This window comes from Hemiscyllium ocellatum, chromosome 12 (assembly GCF_020745735.1).
Source record: "Hemiscyllium ocellatum isolate sHemOce1 chromosome 12, sHemOce1.pat.X.cur, whole genome shotgun sequence".
Classification (NCBI taxonomy): Eukaryota; Metazoa; Chordata; class Chondrichthyes; order Orectolobiformes; family Hemiscylliidae; genus Hemiscyllium; species Hemiscyllium ocellatum.
Genome location: NC_083412.1, coordinates 28,995,061 through 29,013,434, shown reverse-complemented (window position 1 = coordinate 29,013,434; position 18,374 = coordinate 28,995,061). Strand labels below are relative to the sequence as shown.

The 18,374-nt window shown below is 43.6% G+C and overlaps 1 protein-coding gene across 3 annotated transcripts in view; it reads left to right on the top strand.

Annotated features, from left to right (window-relative positions):
- map3k15 (mitogen-activated protein kinase kinase kinase 15) overlaps positions 1–18,374 on the top strand; it is a 139,665-nt gene that overhangs the window by 115,415 nt on the left and 5,876 nt on the right. For 2 of the 3 annotated variants that reach the window (XM_060833457.1, XM_060833458.1), the window contains exons 21-26: positions 2,511–2,685; positions 3,050–3,235; positions 5,542–5,647; positions 8,878–9,100; positions 12,032–12,144; positions 12,800–12,897. In XM_060833457.1, coding sequence (XP_060689440.1) covers positions 2,511–2,685; positions 3,050–3,235; positions 5,542–5,647; positions 8,878–9,100; positions 12,032–12,144; positions 12,800–12,897 — 901 coding nt within the window. Of the gene's footprint in view, positions 1–2,510; positions 2,686–3,049; positions 3,236–5,541; positions 5,648–8,877; positions 9,101–12,031; positions 12,145–12,799; positions 12,898–15,953; positions 15,997–18,374 lie in introns of those variants that run through there. The other variant, XM_060833459.1, reaches the window with a different exon arrangement.

Below are 18,374 nucleotides of genomic sequence, written 5' to 3'. Positions count from 1 at the left end.
GAAGGAGGTCTCTGAGCAGGTCAATGGTATCAGCTTCACTTCAATGTTGGAAGCAACTTAATGACTTTACACATTTGTTCTCACGTCTCCCCAGGGGTCTTTATACATTGAGCTCATCTACTTCCAATTGTATTGTTGTAGAAATAATTTTTAGAGGAGTCTTTTTTTAAAAAAAAATCATAATTTATCCAACTTCAATTCAGACCTCTATTTGCTCCTTAGCATTCCATTTAGAATTCACAGAAAGATTTTGTGTTTGGGATTTACAATGGCTTGGAAGCACATTTTGTAAAAATATAAGCAATGGTAAGTGCAGTTGTATGAAGTAACTAATGACTATTAATATTTTCTGCTTTCTCCCCAGAGAATAATATTCAGGGTGAGAAATAGGGCAGAGGTATAAATGTGATTGGTCTTCAGAAGAGTTAGTGTAGATTTGTTGGGCAGAATCTTGCCATGTGGCAAATATCAGTGAAATTGGACAAAGCCAGCATGGGTCTATGAAAGACAAATCATGCTTAACAAATCTATTGGAGATTTTTTAGGATATGTGTAGTCGACTAGATAAGTGTATGCAAGATGTTTGGATCTTTAGAAGGCTTTTGATCAGGTCCATTACAAGAAGTTAGTCAGCAAAGTTAATGCATATGGCATAGGGGGTAATGAATAGAGGGACATGGACCAAGAATTGATTGACATGAAAAGGAGAATGGGAATTAGTTAGTCTTTTCCAAGTAGTAGATAGTGGCATTAGTGGGGTATCTCAAGGATCAGCGCTTGGTCCCAAGCGTTTCATAATGTATAAATGATTTTGATGAGGAAACCAAATGCCACGTCTCTAAGTTTGCAAATGAAAAAAAAAACAGGCAGGATTGTGAGTAGTGAGGAGGATGAAAGGAGACCTCAGGGTGATTCAGACCAGTTGAGTGAGTGAGCAAACACATGACAGAATATGAAGCTATTCAGGTCGGTGTGAAAAACAGAAAGGAAGAGTATTATTTAAATTGTGATATCTTCGGAAGTGTGAATGTATATAGGGATCTGAGTATCCGCGTACACCAGTCAATGCAAGTGGACAGGCAGGTGCAGCTGGCAATTACGAAGGCAAATTATATATTGGCCTTCATTGTAAGAGAATTTAAGTTCAGAAGTAAGGATGGTCTTACTGCAGTTATACAGGACCTTGGTGAGATCATACCTGGGGAGCATTGCACATAGTTTTGGCTTCTCTACCTAAGTAAGGATATATTTGCCATAGTGGGGTGGGGTCACTAAGCTGGTATCTGACAGGATTGCCCTATGAGGGGAGATCAGACTGTTTCCCCTCTCTCTGCCTCCAAGATGCTGCTTAAAGTCTAGCTTTTTGCGAATGGCTAACACTAATGTCTTTATCTCTAGCAAGGTTACAGTTTGTTTTATCTGATTTCCTACCACTTTGGGAGCTTTGCAAATGGAGGAGGAGAAACTGCAGTGGGAAAAGAGGCAGAGGTGAGGGGGGGTTCGCTGTGAAGGATGGGAGGAGGGGCTATGAGTTGGGAAAGAGGTTGAGAAAGGGAGTGAGGGGGTAAAAACAGTGAGGATGGAAAGGGCCTAAAAATGGGTTGCAGGGCTACAAAGGGAGGTGAGGCAGAGCAGTTTGCAAAGGGGAGTGCACAGTTACAACTCTATCAACATTAACATAACTAGCTAACTGAGAACCAGGAAAACATGCAATGAATTCCTTGCAAATGCATGTGAAGTCTCTGATGTAAGGCTGCAAAAATTCATGAGCTGTTACATTGGGGGGGAAGCGAGGCATGGTAGAAAGAAAGGATGCTGGTGTAAAGGGCTCTGTCAGTTGGATAATTCAATTTAATGTAATCATAAAGATTTGCTTTTCTGTATTCGCACCTTTTGAGGCATCTGTCATACTGTACATTAATACAGTTGTTACACCTCAAGTAAAGACAACCATGCAACCATTTAGCTGTGACCTACCCAATCTCTGGACATCATTTTCAGGTATTCACCCATGTATAAAGAAGTCTGTGTTACTTATTTTGTTAAAAACATATTTGTTGCTACCTTGGTCTTTAAATATTGTATTATGTAGTAAAAGAATAACTTCCATGTTTGTTGTGGCTTTAGTAGAAGTTTTAAAGGAATTGTGATGATTATTGGGGATATTGATGAATCCTTCTAATTCTGCTTTTGATTCCAATTGCCCCACGTGCCAACATAAATACAGAAGGTAATATTACCACGTTTTTAAAATGGGAAGGGAGTTCATGAAAATCATTAAAATATTTTCACTCATGGTGCTAACAGTTCTGTCTAAATATAAGTAGTTGTTTAGTTGTGCTTTGGAATGACCTCCATTATGAATGGATACCTTAATTGATGTCGGATGTGTCTTCAATCACATGCAAAATGCAGAATTAAGAGATGACAGTATCTTGGAAATGTACTATTTTTTGTTGATAATTCTTCAGAATTTTCCCTCTAATCTGCCTCTAATTGTTCAATAATAGTATCCCTGATGTACCTTCGTCCTCTAAAGATCGAAGCAGTCCAGTTTCTTTCGATGAGATAGACACAGGCCTCTTCCTGTTGAAGAAAGACAGTGAACGCAGATCCATTCTTCATAAAATCTTGATTGTGGATGAGAATCAGGTTGTTTCCAACCTGCTGGAAAGTCTGACACAGGTAAGTAGGCTTTTCCACACACTGTAAGTTGTTACATGTGATGCAGAATGGATATCTTTCCCTAGTGTGGTTACATGAAATACTTTTGCCTCGTTCACCGAGGATCAAATATTTTTTGCCATATACATGATTCCAGCTGCTCTGGAATCCTGTTAACCTGTTGAATAGTTAATTTTCATTTTAAAATAAATTCGATGTTGTTCACCTTAAGTTTTGGCAGAATGGAGTACTTCCCCATTATGGCTACCAGGTATCAGCATCAAATGTGCTTGTATCAGAAATAGAATGGTTAGTTCACAGTCATCACCCTGACCTCCCCACCATTTTCCAGATACACTTAATAACTGGATGTTTTATTTTGTAGGGGCACGAAGAGCTTAAGCTGTCAGTTGACCACATTAAACAGATTATTGGTATTTTGCGGGATTTTGTTCGTTCCCCAGAGCGAAGAGTGATGGCCAACACCATCTCCAAAATCAAACTGGACCTGGATTTTGATGGTATCTCCATAAACCAGTTTCAGCTGGTTCTGTTTGGTTTTCAGGATGCGGTAAGTCTTCAGGCAATGGAGTGATGTATTCAGTAATGCTCAAATTGTTCTATACTGGGTCAATTTGTGACATCCACTGGCATAAGATGAAACATTTGAGCTAGTGCTCATTGTATGTTGTTGAATGAAAGTTTACTTGAATATTTGGTGCCAAGAGTCTTGCATCCAACTGTGAGGTGTATAATTGAAATTGGACAACACTTGTGTATTTGAACCTTAAGCAGGGAAAGGATTAGATTAGATTAGACTTACAGTGTGGAAACAGGCCCTTCGGCCCAACAAGTCCACACCGACCCGCCAAAGCGCAACCCATACCCCTACATTTACCCCTTACCTAACACTACGGGCAATTTAGCATGGCCAATTCACCTGACCCGCACATCTTTGGACTGTGGGAGGAAACCGGAGCACCCGGAGGAAACCCACGCAGACACGGGGAGAACGTGCAAACTCCACACAGTCTGTCGCCTGAGTCGGGAATTGAACCCGGGTCTCAGGCGCTGTGAGGCAGCAGTGCTAACCACTGTGCCACCGTGCCGCCCACTTATTTTGATACAACGAAGATCCGGCAAAATGACCTCAATTCATGGTGGTATTAAGTGCGTGATTTCCATTGTTTTGCATGGAATTGGTTAAGCAATGAAATGAATGGTGGCTATGGAGCTCGTAAAGGCGTGGTGGTAGAGCCACATTGGAGGTGGTTGGTCAGAGAAAAGATAACAGACCTGGAGCAGCTGACTCTGCCAACAAAGAAGGGAGACAAAGTCAACATGGTCAAACCTGCAGATAAGAACAGAAAAAAAGAGAGAAAGAAGCAAGTATTCTAAATTTAAAATAAAATACAGTGAATAAAGCCACAGAGATTAAAGAGACGAAGAAATTAACTTGGTCACAAGGAACTCTGCATGATACTTAACTTTTTTTTTGTTTTACTGCAAGATGGCAATAGAGTAGAATTGCTCAGCTGGAGTCTGTTTCAACTCTTCTTATCTGCCATCCTTGAACCTTGAGTGAAGTCAGCATCCACTCCTGGCCTCAATGTGAAGCCAAGTGTGGACTGGGTTGGAAGTACTGTTATTCTGAACTTTTAATTTCTTTATTTTTCTAATTGATTCTGATGAGGTTGTGCTTTTGTGCCTGAGATGGTGTGAAAGTTGGTCCTTTTCTTTATTTTTCTCATTTTTTTTCCCCCAAGAATTTATACTTAAGAATCTGTGGCGAAAGTGAGTACTGCAGATGCTGGAGATTAGAGTTGAGAGTGAGGTGCTGGAAAAGCGCAGCAGGTCAGGCAGCATCCAAGGAGCAGGAGAATCGATGTTTAGGGTAAAAGCCCTTCATCTGGAATGAGGCTGGGAGCCTTGGGGGTGGCGAGTCAAATGGGAGGAGTGGGGGGGGGGGGAAACGAGGTGCTGGGGATAAGGTAGCTGAGAGTGCAATAGGTGGATGGAGGTGGGGGGGAAAGGTGATAGGTCAGAGGGAAGGGTGGAGCGGATAGGTGGGAAGGAAGGTTGATAGGTAGGACAGGTCATGAGAGTTCTGAGCTGGAAGGTTGGAAACGGGGTAAGATGGGGGTAGGGGAAATGAGGAAACGGGTGAAGTCTACATTGATGCCATGGGGTTGAAGGGTCCCGAGGCAGAAGATGAGGCATTCTTCCTCCAGGCGTCAAGGTGGTTAGGAAGTGGTGGTGGAGGAGGCCCAGGACCTGCATATCCTCAGCAGAGTGGGAGGGGGAGTTGAAGTGTTCATTCACGGTGCAGTGGGGTTGATTGGTGTGGGTGTCCTGGAGATGTTCTCTGAAGCACTCTGCGAGTAGGCATCCTGTCTCCACAGTGTAGAGGAGACTGCATCATGAGCAACAGGTACAGTAAATGACATGTGTGGAGGTGCAGGTGAAACTCTAATGGTTGTGGAAGGCTCCTTTGAGGCCTTGGATGATTGCAAAACCTACACCCACACCTCCCCCCTCACCTACATCCTATGTGGGTAAGTTTCTAGGATTACTGCCTCTAACTTCATACCATTTCATAGTTACACACATGAAGAAGGAAACTGAGTCACACCTTAACGTCTATTTAGCTTTAATAAGCACTTTCTGTATTTTAATGTATAAATACATTTCTGCTAAATCTGGTGCTTTTGAGTTGTGATGCCCTTTGTTACTAATATATTGACAAGTGGATAAATGAGTTCTTGTTCAGCGATTTGTGGATTTATTCGATGGTTTATTTTAGTTCTACTTCTCTGAAAAAGGATAAAGAGTGCTACACAAGATGTAACTCTTATTCTTTATTTTGCCGTGCTTCAGATTAATAAGGTTTTGAGACACCATCACATAAAGCCTCACTGGATGTTTGCAATGGATAACATTATCCGCCGTGCAGTCCAAGCGGCAGTCACCATTCTCATCCCAGGTATTCAATTCCTCACCTTTGGAATCTCTCTCCTCTTCGTCGTTTAAGCCTCAAATTTTATTTTATGGCATTTTGGCTCCAAAGAGAATATGTCAAGAAAACTAATTTGGTCCCGTTGTGTCAAAGTCACATTCGTTATCAGAAGTCAAGTTTTGGAAGACAGTTACCTCAGCCCTTACTCCTAGAATAATACCAAAGATGGACACTGTTGCTTCTACTTGCCTGTGGCTGTGCGTTTACTAAATTCTTTGTGGATCTAACACAGTAATTCCCATTGCTTGGTGTTGCTGCAAAATGGAACTGATCCCAGATAATCAATCCCACAATGATTTCTCCAGACACATTTTCCTTACTGACTGTAGTGCCAATCTATTCCTTCTTTGTCTTTTTAAATTATCTAGAATCCCAATAGTGTGGAAGCAGGCCATTCAGCCCATCGAATCCACACTGATCCTCTGAAGAGCATCCCATCCAGACCCACACTCCTCTCTTATCCCTGTAACCCTGCATTTTCCATGGCTAATCCACCTAGCCTGCACATCCCTGGACACTAGGGGCAATTTAGCGTGGCCAATCTAGGCAAAAGTGAGCACTGTAGATTCTGGAGAGTCAGAGTTGATAAAACGTGGCACTAGAAAAGGCACAGTAGGTCTGGCAGTATCTGAAGAGCTAGACAGTCTGTGTCTTTTCCAGCACCATGCTTTATCAGCACGGCCAATCCACTAACCTGCACATCTTTAGACTGTGGGAGGAAACCCATGAAGACAGGGGGAGAATGTATAAACTCCATGCAGCCAGTCACACAAGGCTAGAATTGAACCCAGGTCCTTGGCACTGTGAGGCAGCAGCGCTAACCACTGAGTCATCATGCCACCCGAAAGCTGAATTCCACTGCTGCAATGTCACATGTTTGCTAGCTCTGACCATATTTGGTCAAACTCAATTTCAGCTTGCTTTTCTTTTGGTTCATGGCAAGGCAAACTTTACTAACCATAACTTCCCTTGTGTTTGTCTCAACACTGATTTGATCATCCAGTTCATTGTAAATTTCAACTTGTTGATTGCAAGTTCTCACAAGTTCTTTGGCCGTTTTTTTTCCTCTAATCTCTTCATTTGCTCTTTACTTGCATGGCTATGCCACAAGCAGTTTTTATGCATTTATTAAGCATGTTATAAGTTGTATGACAATCCAAACACTATGCTGTTCAGATCAGAATTCCACAGGTATTGCACATAATGTACAATGTATTAGACCCAGGATACTGGTAAAATTGAAGTCTGTACATTACAATGAAAGAATAGATTGCGATGTTGCTTGAATCTCGAAACTGCATTTCTTTGAGATCATTGTGCTGAGACAGTAACATCAATGAAAACCCATGTGAAATTACTAACTTGTCAATAGAATACCAATCAGCAGGGTTGTTGTGGTGCAGTGGTAGTCTCCTGACTTCTGGACTGGGAGCCCTGAACTGAAGTCTCATAACGAGTTTAAGCAGGTTGATAAGAAAATAGCTAGAATTCCAGTCAGAGTTACAAGTAGAAGATCCTTTATCTGAACATCCAAAAACCAAAAAGCTCCAAAATCTGAAGGTTTTTTGTTGTGATTTTTTTTTCTTATGAACAAGGTTATTTGGCGAGCAAACAATTAACCCAAGTGGACACCCACTTGATGTGTGTCACTCAGGTGCGACATGGGGGGGCGTGGCCAAGAACTGACAGGCCTGGGGTTTCTCTGTGAATGCCCCCAAGTCGACACCCACTCAGTGTGTGTTACCCAAAGTCAGGGGTGAATATGGGGAATGGGTCTGGATGGCTTACTCTTCGGAGGGTCGGTATGCACTTGTTGGGCCAAAGCGCCTGTTTCCATGTTGTAGGGAATCTAATCTGGTGAAATTTTAAAAAATCTTACCAGAGAAGCAGACTTCTAAGAATGTGCTTGGCCATACTCCCCTGACTTTGGGTAATTTAGCACGGGCAATCCACCTAACCTGCACATCTTTGGACTGTGGGAGAAAATCAGAGCACCCAGAGGAGACCCACGCAGACACGGGGAGAACGTGCAAACTCCAAACAGTCAGTTACCCAAGGCAGGAATCGAACCTGGGTCCCTAGCGCTGTGAGGCAGTAGTGCTAATCATTAAGCCACCATGCCACCATTAAACTGTCACATTCTGAAAACCAAAAAATTCAGAATTCCGAAAAACAGCTGGTCCCGAGCATTTCGAATACAGGATCTTTGACCTGTAACATAATTTTGGGTGGTTGGGTTGAACTTAGTTTCTTAGTTGGTCTAGGCTCCAGAGTCAGCTGGTTGGGAATGATACAGTTTGATGGTTTATCTTGCATCTAGTCTTTACCTTTCACCAGCATGTCCACTGGCAGTGAAAATACAAATAGGTTTTGAAATCAGCCAGAACTGTGAAATTATGATTGTCTGACTCTCAGTACCAAGGTGAGCTTTGAAAAATGGTTGCAATGGCTTGAAGTAATGCTGAGATTGAACCCACCGATGCCTTCTCTTGTTGACTCCACCAGTGTCTACAACAAATTTTCATGAGGCCAATTGATGCTCAGTTCATATTGGCTGCATTTACAGGGCCCTTGGCTGTTCATGGCCAGAATATCCTGTGACATGCCACAGTCAGTGTGGCTTGTGCAAATTCTCCCCCTAGCCCCAAACTAGCGCCCCCTCAGGCCCTGTATAAGCATGCCAGTTTAACACAACAGAAGACAACCTTTATTCCTAGGACATAATCAGCACCTGGATGTTCCCTCTGTGGGCTGACTTGGGTATTTGGAAGTGGTACTCCGCAACTGTCTTGGTGTGCAGACCTCTGGTAATACAGTAGGTTCTTTCTGAGATGGCAACCTTCTTGTATTGGGAATGCCGACATTAACTGTAGCCACTTGGCAACATTGGTCTTACAAGCCAAAATTGAGGGACCGTAAAATTCAAAGACTCTATCAAGCCTGATCCATAATATGATAATCCAGACAATCCTGAACCAATATTTTATATCTTCTTCCTCCATCCCTCCCCACTGGACAACTACAATATCCTCCATATCTCAAAGAACATATTGCACAAGATTTTGAAGGACACTAAATAAATAGTGGCTTCCATTAAAAGTATAGTCTTAGTTAAAGAAAGAGCTCATCTTTTAGTTTTAAGTTTTGTTTTGTTAATGCTTAGACACTAATATTTCAATGGCTATTTGACCTTTTAGAGTTGCGCTCTCATTTTGGCACTACCTCTGAGGGAGAAGGGCTGGACAAAGATACAGATGAGGTGGAAGAGCCCATGTACCTACAGGAAGAGGAATCTGAAAACAAGGACCCTCCTGTTACCCCAAAAGCGAGTACTTTTAGTTCACTCGCATCGCAAGACTTTCAGCACCTACAAAATCCTCTGAGTGTGCAGCTGAGAGAACTGAGAGTGGAGACTAACCGGTAATGAGCCTTTATATACAAACAAAGAGCTGCACATTGTGGTAATCTGAAATAGAATGAGAAACTGCTGAAGAAACTCAGCAGGTCTGGCAGTATCTGTGGAGAGAGAAACAAACAAAGTTAGCATTTCCAGTTCAAAGTGATTCTCTATGGGCACAGTTCTGATGAAATGTCACATTTTATTTGAATTGTTATCGCTTTCTCTCTCCACGAACCTCTTGACTTTCCCCACCACCTTGTTTTAATTTTAGATATTAAGTCTTTGTCCATCTTGAGTCTGAAGATAGAAACTCATTCCTGGGTGTCATCATAAGACCATAACAACTAGAAGCAGGAGCTGGAGTAGGCCATCTGGCCCTTTGAGCTCGCTCTGCCATTCAATAAGATCATAGCTGATCTTTTCATGACCTCACTCCACTTACCTGCCCTCGCATAGTAATCCTCAGTCCTTTTACTGTTCAAAAACTTATCTACCTTAGCTTTGAAAATGTTTACTGAGGAAGCCTCAACCACATCACTGGGCAGGGAATTCCATAAGTTCACAACCCTCTGGGTGAAGAAGTTCCTCCTCAATTCAGTTCTAAATCTCCTCCCTCTAATTCTGAGGCTATGCCCTCTTGTCCTAGTTTCACCCTCCAGTGGAAACGTCCTCTCTAATTCTGTCTTATCTATTCCCTTCATACTTTAATGTTTCCATAAGATCCCACCTCATTCTTCTAAATTCCATTGAATATAATCCCAATCTACTCAGCCTCTCCTCATAAACCAGTCCCCTCAACTCCAGAATCAACCTGGTGAACCTCCTCTGCACCCCCTCCAGTGCCAGTACATCCTTTCTCAAATAAGGAGACCAAACCTGCACACAGTACTCCAGGTGTGGCCTCAGCAGCACCCTGTACAGCTACAACATAACCTCCCTGCTTTTAAACTCAATCCCTTTAGCTATGAAGGACAAAATTCCATTTGTCTTCCTAATTACCTGTTGTACCTGCAGACCAACCTTCTGTGATTCATGCACAAGGACACCCAGGTCCCTCTGCATAGCAGCATGCTGCAACATTTTACCATTCAAGTAATAGTCTTTTTTACTGTTATTCTGACCAAAATGGATGACTTCACATTTATTAACATTATACTCCACCTGCCAGACCTTTGCCCACTCACTTTATCTATCTATGTTCCTTTGCAAAGTCCTCTCACACGTTGCTGTACCACTCATTTTAGTGTCATCTGCAAACTTTGACACACTACATGTGGCCCCCAACTCCAAATCATCTATATAAATTGTGATTAATGCAGTCCCAACACTGGTCTCTGAGGTACATCACTACTCAGACAGAAAAGCAATCATTTATCCTCACTCTTTGCTTTCAATTAGTTAACCAATCCTCTATCCATGCTAATACATTGCCCATAACATCTTGCATGTTTATCTTATGTAGCAGCCTCTTGTGCAGCACCTTGTTGAATACCTTTTGGAAATTTAGGTACGTCACATCTACTGGATTCCCATTATCCACTATGCTCATAATGTCTTCATAGAATTCCAGTAGATTAGTCAAGCATGACTTGCCCTTCATGAACCCATGTTGCATCTGCCCAGTGGGACAATTTCCATCCATCTGCCTTGCTATTTCTTTCTCGATAATAGCCTTAAGCATTTCCCCACTCCAGAAGTTAAGCTAACCAGTCTATAGTTCCCCATCTTTCGTCTATCACCTTTTTTTAAACAGTGGCATTACATTTGCTGTTTCCAATCATCTGCAACTTTAGTGTTTTACAAAATCACAGCAAAGTTGAACCTTGCTGTTGTCCTTAGTGGTAGGTTCCTACACCTTTCAGATTAAAGGTTGTGAGTTCAAATTTCATCTGACAATTCAGTTCACTCCTGAAGGAGTGCTGTGCTGTCTTCCAGAGACACTGTCTCTTGGATAGACATTAACGATCCCAGGGCACTTTGTCGAAGAAGAACAGTGGAGATCTGCAGATCCCTTGCAAGTACGTATTGCTCAACCAACACCGCAAGTTAATGATCTGCTAATGTATTTCACTGTAGCTTCTGGGAGCTTGCTTTTTGCAGATATTTTGTTGCACTTTTGAAATTACAGAGGGAACTTAGTTTTAAAAAATAATTAACTGTGGAGCACTTTGGGGTATCTGGAGATTGTGACAGAGATCTGAATAGAATTTAGATATACAGTCAATCATTGAAGAGTTGAAGTTTAAAGCAACTGAATGCTCATCCTCCTTTATCAATCTTTGATAAATTGTAAGAATATTCCTCCATCATTATCTAAATATAAACATAATCCTCATTTCAACATTGTAAATTGTTTATCCTATTAGTTATCATGTAATCTGAACACATTTGAATACTGTGTGTTAACACACTCCATGGTAATGTTCTCTGTTTATTGCATAAGTAAGGAAAATGGTTGAAAGCTGAATTGATAATGAAGATGTCTCTGTTTAGCTTCCATATGTGGCACAGTGGTTAGCACTGCTGCCTCACAGCGCCAGAGACCCGGGTTCAATTCCTGACTCAGGCGACTGACTGTGTGGAGTTTGCACATTCTCCCCGTGTCTGCGTGGGTTTCCTCCGGGTGCTCCGGTTTCCTCCCACAGTCCAAAGATGTGCGGGTCAGGTGAATTGGCCGTGCTAAATTGCCCGTAGTGTTAGGTAAAAGGGGTAAATGTAGGGGAATGGGTGGGTTTCACTTCGGTGGGTCGGTGTGGACTTGTTGGGCCGAAGGGCCTGTTTCCACACTGTAAGTAATCTGTAAGTAATCTAATTACGAGTTGTCACACTTCAAGAGTACCTCATGGTCTGTAAAAGGTCTTTGGAACATCTTGGGATCATGAAACGCACTATATAAACACAATTTTAAGTTGCTCGTTGAGTTGTGAGATGATCTCATTGTGACCCTGTAGGCTTTTGGAAGACTTGCTCCAGAAGGAGAAAGAGTATCAGAAGCTTCTTCAGCAAACACTTGAGCAGATACAGCAGGATGTGTATCTTCTTCAGTTGAAATCCAAACCAACAGGTAAATTGAAAACGAAGATGCTAAACGGGTAGCACTCTCAAAACTGCCCACTGCAGGTTATTAGATTAGATTAGACTTACAGTGTGGAAACAGGCCCTTCGGCCCAACAAGTCCACACTGACCCGCCGAAGCGCAACCCACCCATACCCCTACATTTACCCCTTACCTAACACTACTGGCAATTTAGCATGGCCAATTCACCTGACCCGCACATCTTTGTGACTGTGGGAGGAAACCGGGGCACCCGGAGGAAACCCACGCAGACACGGGGAGAACGTGCAAACTCCACACAGTCAGTCGCCTGAGTCGGGAATTGAACCCGGGTCTACAGGCGCTGTGAGGCAGCAGTGCTAACCACTGTGCCACCATGCCGTTATCTTCCTTCTCTGTATCTTTTAGTGCATATTGAAGCAAACGTAGAATAAAACACTCACCCACACACTCCAAACACACAGGAATTTACTGTTTAACCACTCCTGTTAACCAAAACACATCTACATTTATTTAGTCATGAAAAACTGGTTGTAACTTCTTTTGAAATGTTTAGTCATTTATTTTGTCCATCTCAGCTGATTCTTGTTTTAGCTCTTTATTTAAAAAAAAGAATGGTCCTGACTGAGACTGAATAGCTGACTGCATTGTCTTCTCCATTCAGTTCCTTCAGTGCCAGACCCTCCTGATCATCACAGAATGGATCGAGAGCTTACTGAATGGCTTCAAGAGCAAGGAGCAGATCCGGTTACAATAAACAGGGTAACGGCTTGTATCTATGGTGCAACATTGAGTAAACATTCAAAAATGCTCTTGTCAACAGATGATTGTTTAACAGAATGGCTTAAAACTGTTTTTGATGTAGATTCCTTGGATATGGGCCAGAGGAGAATTTTTTAGTGGTATTAATAATTTGTCTTATTATTGTTTTGCATTTATTTCCATTAATCTCCCTTTATTTCTTCTCCAGTCCTCATTCATATTCTCTCACCCTCTTCCTTCTCATGGGTTCCTCTTTGTTTATCACACCTTTCTCTTTCTCCTTCTTCATCCTTCCTCTCTTTTTCATGTAAAGAATGTATCCTCCTTTCTTTGGTGTGTCTGTCTAATGGCTGATCTTCTATCTCAATGCTAATTTCCTGCTCAGCTCAATACCACTTTATGTCTTTCATGTCTAGAAATCTATTGGTACATAGTTGATGAATAAACCTCTGCCGTCCTCTGGGTTCGAGAATACAAAGATTCACCACAATCTTCATAAGGAAATTCCTCCTAAATGTCTTGCCCCTTACTTTGCCACTGCCCTGTGGTTCAGCACTCCAGCCACTAACCACTCAAAGCAGGGAAGATGTCTTTCCTGTATCCGCCTTGTCGATTTCTGTGAGAGTATTGAATGTCTCACTGAGGTCACATCCTTCTCAAGCCCAGAGAATACAGACTCAGTCTCCTCATGAGGCAATCCTGCCATCCCAGGATCTAGTTTGGTGAGTCCTTTTAGCAATCCATCTTTATCAAGTATATACTTCCTCAGAGAGTGTTGTGGTGCAGTGACAGTGTCCCTACCCCTCGGCTAGGCGGTCTGGGTTCGAGATCCACCTACCCCACAGGTGTGGCATAAGGTGTCTGAACGGATTGACTAAAATAACTCTCCTTCCTTTGGTCCGTGAACACAATAAATCCCCATCCACCACCCCCCAAAAAAGCTGCACTTTGGATAAGTTACGGCATGGCTTCTTTATTCAATTTCTTTTTGCAATAAAGGCCCCGAGCATTTGGCCACCCTAATTTCTTGCTGTGCTGGCACAGTAACCTCCAGAGACTCATGAACTTCGACATTTTAATTTGATTTTATTTATTGTCACGTGTATTTTGTTACAAAGTGCAGTGGAAAGTGTTGTACAGTGTGGCCACTCTCTGGCTGTCGTCTTAAAACACAGAATATAAAAGCAGAGGAATAAAGCAGAACGGTCCAACGTTAACAAGCAAGACTGCCAAGTGCCCTGCCGTGGCTCTGGTGGCCCTCCGCTGATGCTGGAATGAGTTGCCACTCTTCGGAGTCATCTCACCTCCACCTCACCACCACTGGACCAATTCAGCCACCGCCAGTGTCACTGGGCACTGCACCGACCCAAACGCAACTCCGCTGCCGCTATGAGTCTGCTTTGGGGACCCACCCCTTTGCTGATTGCAGCCACTGCCGGTGCTGCCAGGTTCCGTACTGGCACCCGAACGAACTTCCGCCACGCCGGACGCAGGCACCGCTGGGAACCCACACCCGCCTCCACTCAGCAGCCACAAAATGGCGCTAGGACCGCCTCGTCACCGCGGGAGCTGCCGGGATCCCCATAATTATCACCACGAGCCTGGGTTGGGCCCACTCGCTGCCGATGCCATCACCGCGACTGAGCTCTTGAACAAGAGGTAAGTAAAATAGAAGAGGGAAAGAAAGAGGGAAAAGAAATAAAGACAAGAGGACAGAGCAGATGTGTCCTGGGTTCAGAAGTCCCACTCCACCACCATCTTACTGGATTCTGGCCTTCGTTCAGATCCCAACATTTTCCAATTTACACCATTTATGAAATACTGTGGTAGCGAAAATAGAAAAGGATAAATCTATATTTTTCCACAGTATGCACCGTGTTTAAAATTCTTTCCCACTCCCTCAGACTGTCTTAATGCTCTTTGAAGTCTCTTTGTATCCTCCTTAAAGTTCTCACTTCCATCCAGTTTTTGTGTCACTAAAGAACTTGAGTGTATTATTTAGCGTCCCCACATCTAAATCGTTGGGTTGAACCTTACCAGAAATCGACTCAGTCTCATTTTTGTTGGGTTTCGTGGAGGGTTTCTTTCTCTGAGTTTTCTCATGTTATCTCAAACCCGCCTTATTAACTGGTATCATACCCCATGGTCTCCCTCATGTCTGATGTTAACCCTTGCTGCAGGCAGGTGTACTTGGCAGGACATTCTGGGTTTCCTGGTGCTGGCACCAGACTCAGAAGGGCGTTATGCACCCAATCAAGTGTAGTCAGTCCGGCGGTGCCCTATACCATTCGTGACATTTACCCCAGAGATGAAAGACAAGGGAAAATTGGAGTTTTGCTTTGTGGAGCGGGACCTGGGGTTCTTGCTGGACAGGGTGATGCAGAGGAAACCATCATCTGCTTCCAGGGCTTGTGGAGAGGCCACGACACCAGATGGTGCCAGCCTGGGCTGAGGTTGCCACGTCAGTCAGTGCAGCCTTAGTCAGCCGAAGGAACCTGGAGCAGTGTAACAACAAGGTCAATGACCTTCTCCCCTCTGTCAGGGGAAGTGCTACCTCATGCTCACTCTATCCCTGCGATTGAATCCATCTCTCAACAAAGCTCAGGTTCTACCCCTCTCACTATTGCATGCAATCATCTTCCCTCACCGACTCAATCCTTCCACACTGCTCACCCTGCTCACCCTGCGTGCCCTTTTTGTTGCTGACTCACTCACTCAGGGCACTCAACACCTTTACCTCACCTGCACCAGCACCAAAAGTTGTGCCATCTCACTCAGTCCTTCCCCTTCTCTTATTCCAGTGGGAAACTGCCCATAATAAGACCAGAAGAGCCAGGTTTGGTTGATGGGGCCACCTGCCTTTCAGTTCCTCACCTTGTATGAGAAGATCTTGACGCTCACTGGCAAGGGCCTGTGGAGACGCAGAATCATCCATGTTATGCTAAGCGGAAAAGGCACGTTACCCATTGCTGTGTTGCCCTCCCATTACCCCATTGTGACTGTGTATTCTCAACATAATCTGGACTTTTGTTCCTTGTTCCTTTGTCCTCCTGCAGCTATTTGCTTTGTCTCTGCTGTCAAGGTGATGCCACAGGAGGTGCCATCCTGCACCACTGAGGAAGAAGGCACTGTAACCTCAGGGAAAGCATCAGCAAGGCTGGTTCCTGCACCTTACATCAGCTGAGATCATGACACCTCATGGGTACTTAATCTAGGTTGGAATGGGAGCACCTGCTGGTGGACATGCCACTGCCAAACAGCTGCCAAGGAAGAAATACTCCGAGTCACTGGCACTGAAAAGGACTACCAAAGACAAGCTTCTGCTCAGCCCCAGGCACGACAGGACCCATGGTGCCAATCTTTCAGGATTTGATACAAATAATTACAGGAACAGCAGGCAGGATTTGTTGGTGGCACAGGGCAACCTGACACGAGGTTACGGAATTGCAGCAACCCTGCTAACCTGGGTTAGTTAATGTCTGGTCCCCAATGGAGGGATCCATGGAGAGCCAAGTGCAGCACCGTCAGTGTCTGCTGGATACACACACGGACTTGCACTCCACACGGCGGTAACCATTGCTGCTCATCAAGGTGACAGGGGCATTGCCCTCACTCCAGGTTCCCCTTCCTCATAAGGAAGCAGGTTAGTGAGTGACAGTAGGCGCATAACTGAAGGAATAACCACATACACTCCTGCTGAAGTCTCCTCTTGAGTGGCCAGGCCTTGCACCTCCACCCTACCTGCCCCCTTCACCCCTGACCTTCAGGCTGAGGAGGGTGCACTTTGCTCTGGGTAGGGCATACTCAGCAAGTCTAGGCCTTTGAAATGCAAACATCCCCTGGGGTCACCTCAACGGTAATGGCCATCAATGTGGAGCAGGCTCCCACCATTCCAGCACTGAAGCATGGTGGGAGGGAATCGAAGATGACCTCCAAGGGCACACAGGTGACCTGTTACTGTAAATATGTTCTCACCTTTATAAACATATGTTCACTTTACATCATCAGCTGTGTGCGCAAATGTCTGCCTAGCTGCAACTGCAGCATTGACGGGATAAAACTGAGCCATCCTTAGCGTGACATTTTATGGTCCAAGATATGAAGTGACCAGGTGGTTGCTACTTTAGCAACAAGGGTCAATCTTTCCAGACTGCGTTACAGCCATTAATGGGATTGGTTTTGTCACTTTGTGACATGCGGTAAACTTTGTTTGGGGTGAGGTGTTGGAGTGCTTAATGCTTAAGGTTCCCTTTCAGCTGACCTGTATGGGACTTCATGTGATGTTGTTGCCTGACAGTATTCAAAATTGAAAGCCCCTCCCTCTGTCCCTGTCAGAATGAAACACTTACCCTGCCCCACTCTGGGTGTGATAGCAACCATTTTTATCTCTGTTGCATGCTTGTCATTTACGGCAAGATAGAAAGAAACAACAGTTGCTCTTAAAGCAGGGACTTGCAGGCTCAGCCTCTTAGCAGCCTTAGCAAAACCCAAAGGCACACATTCCCTTCTTGGCAGTCCTATTCTTCAAACCAATAGGCTTTAAATGTCCCCAAAAGTTAACCCAATCTAAATATTGATCTCCCCAATTTATCCCAAACCCAGACATATCAAGTAAAGATGCCAGATGTGGTAGTGCACAATGTGGGAAGTTAACCAGGTATGTCTTGTAAACACAAAAAAACTCAAAAAATTCAATTTTCTCTATGTCTGCTTTCTCATTATTTTTCCTCTATGTTGTGTCTCTCTTCTCTCTCTATCCTTCCTTTCTTTGGTGTGTTTCATTAAGCTTTCTCTATTTAATATATCTCCTTATCCCCCCACTGGTTTCTGTCTCTCTCCCTCCTCTCTCTGATCATCCTTCTCCTCATTCCTCTTCCTTTCTGTTTTCTCTATCCTTCCTGTTGCTCATGACTTTTATTATTCCTCCTATCTCTAGTGTATCTCTATCCCTCTACTGAACTTTCAGTTTATTCCTCCTCCCTCCTTTTCTCTACCTTTACTCTTCATGGTGTTATTTTCTCTTGCACTTTCTCTTTATTCCTTTCTGTACAATGTATACATTTGATATTGGTACTGACTTTGGGGAGGTGGGTATCACTGGGAAAGCTGCAATTTGTTGCTGCATTCTAGTCTCCCTGAGACAGCGGTAACAGGGGCTGCTTTTCTTCATGTGCCACTGTTTGGGTAAAGATGGTACTCAGGTGCTCTTCATTGGCTTTACTTTGGTTATTCTCCACAGTGGTTTTGATTAAATTAAGGGGCTTGGCCAATTCTATGTCAAGTAGTCTGGAGTTGCAAATCGGTCAGACTAGGTGATGACAACCTGCAGTCAACCCAGACATCAGTGATCCAATGTATCCCAAGAAATTATGGTCACTTTAGCCAATTTAACAGGTTGGCTAAACTGAGTTTAAATTTTGAACTTACTCAAATGAGACTTTAGCTCTCATTTTCTATAATTAAAGTAGGTGTTATCT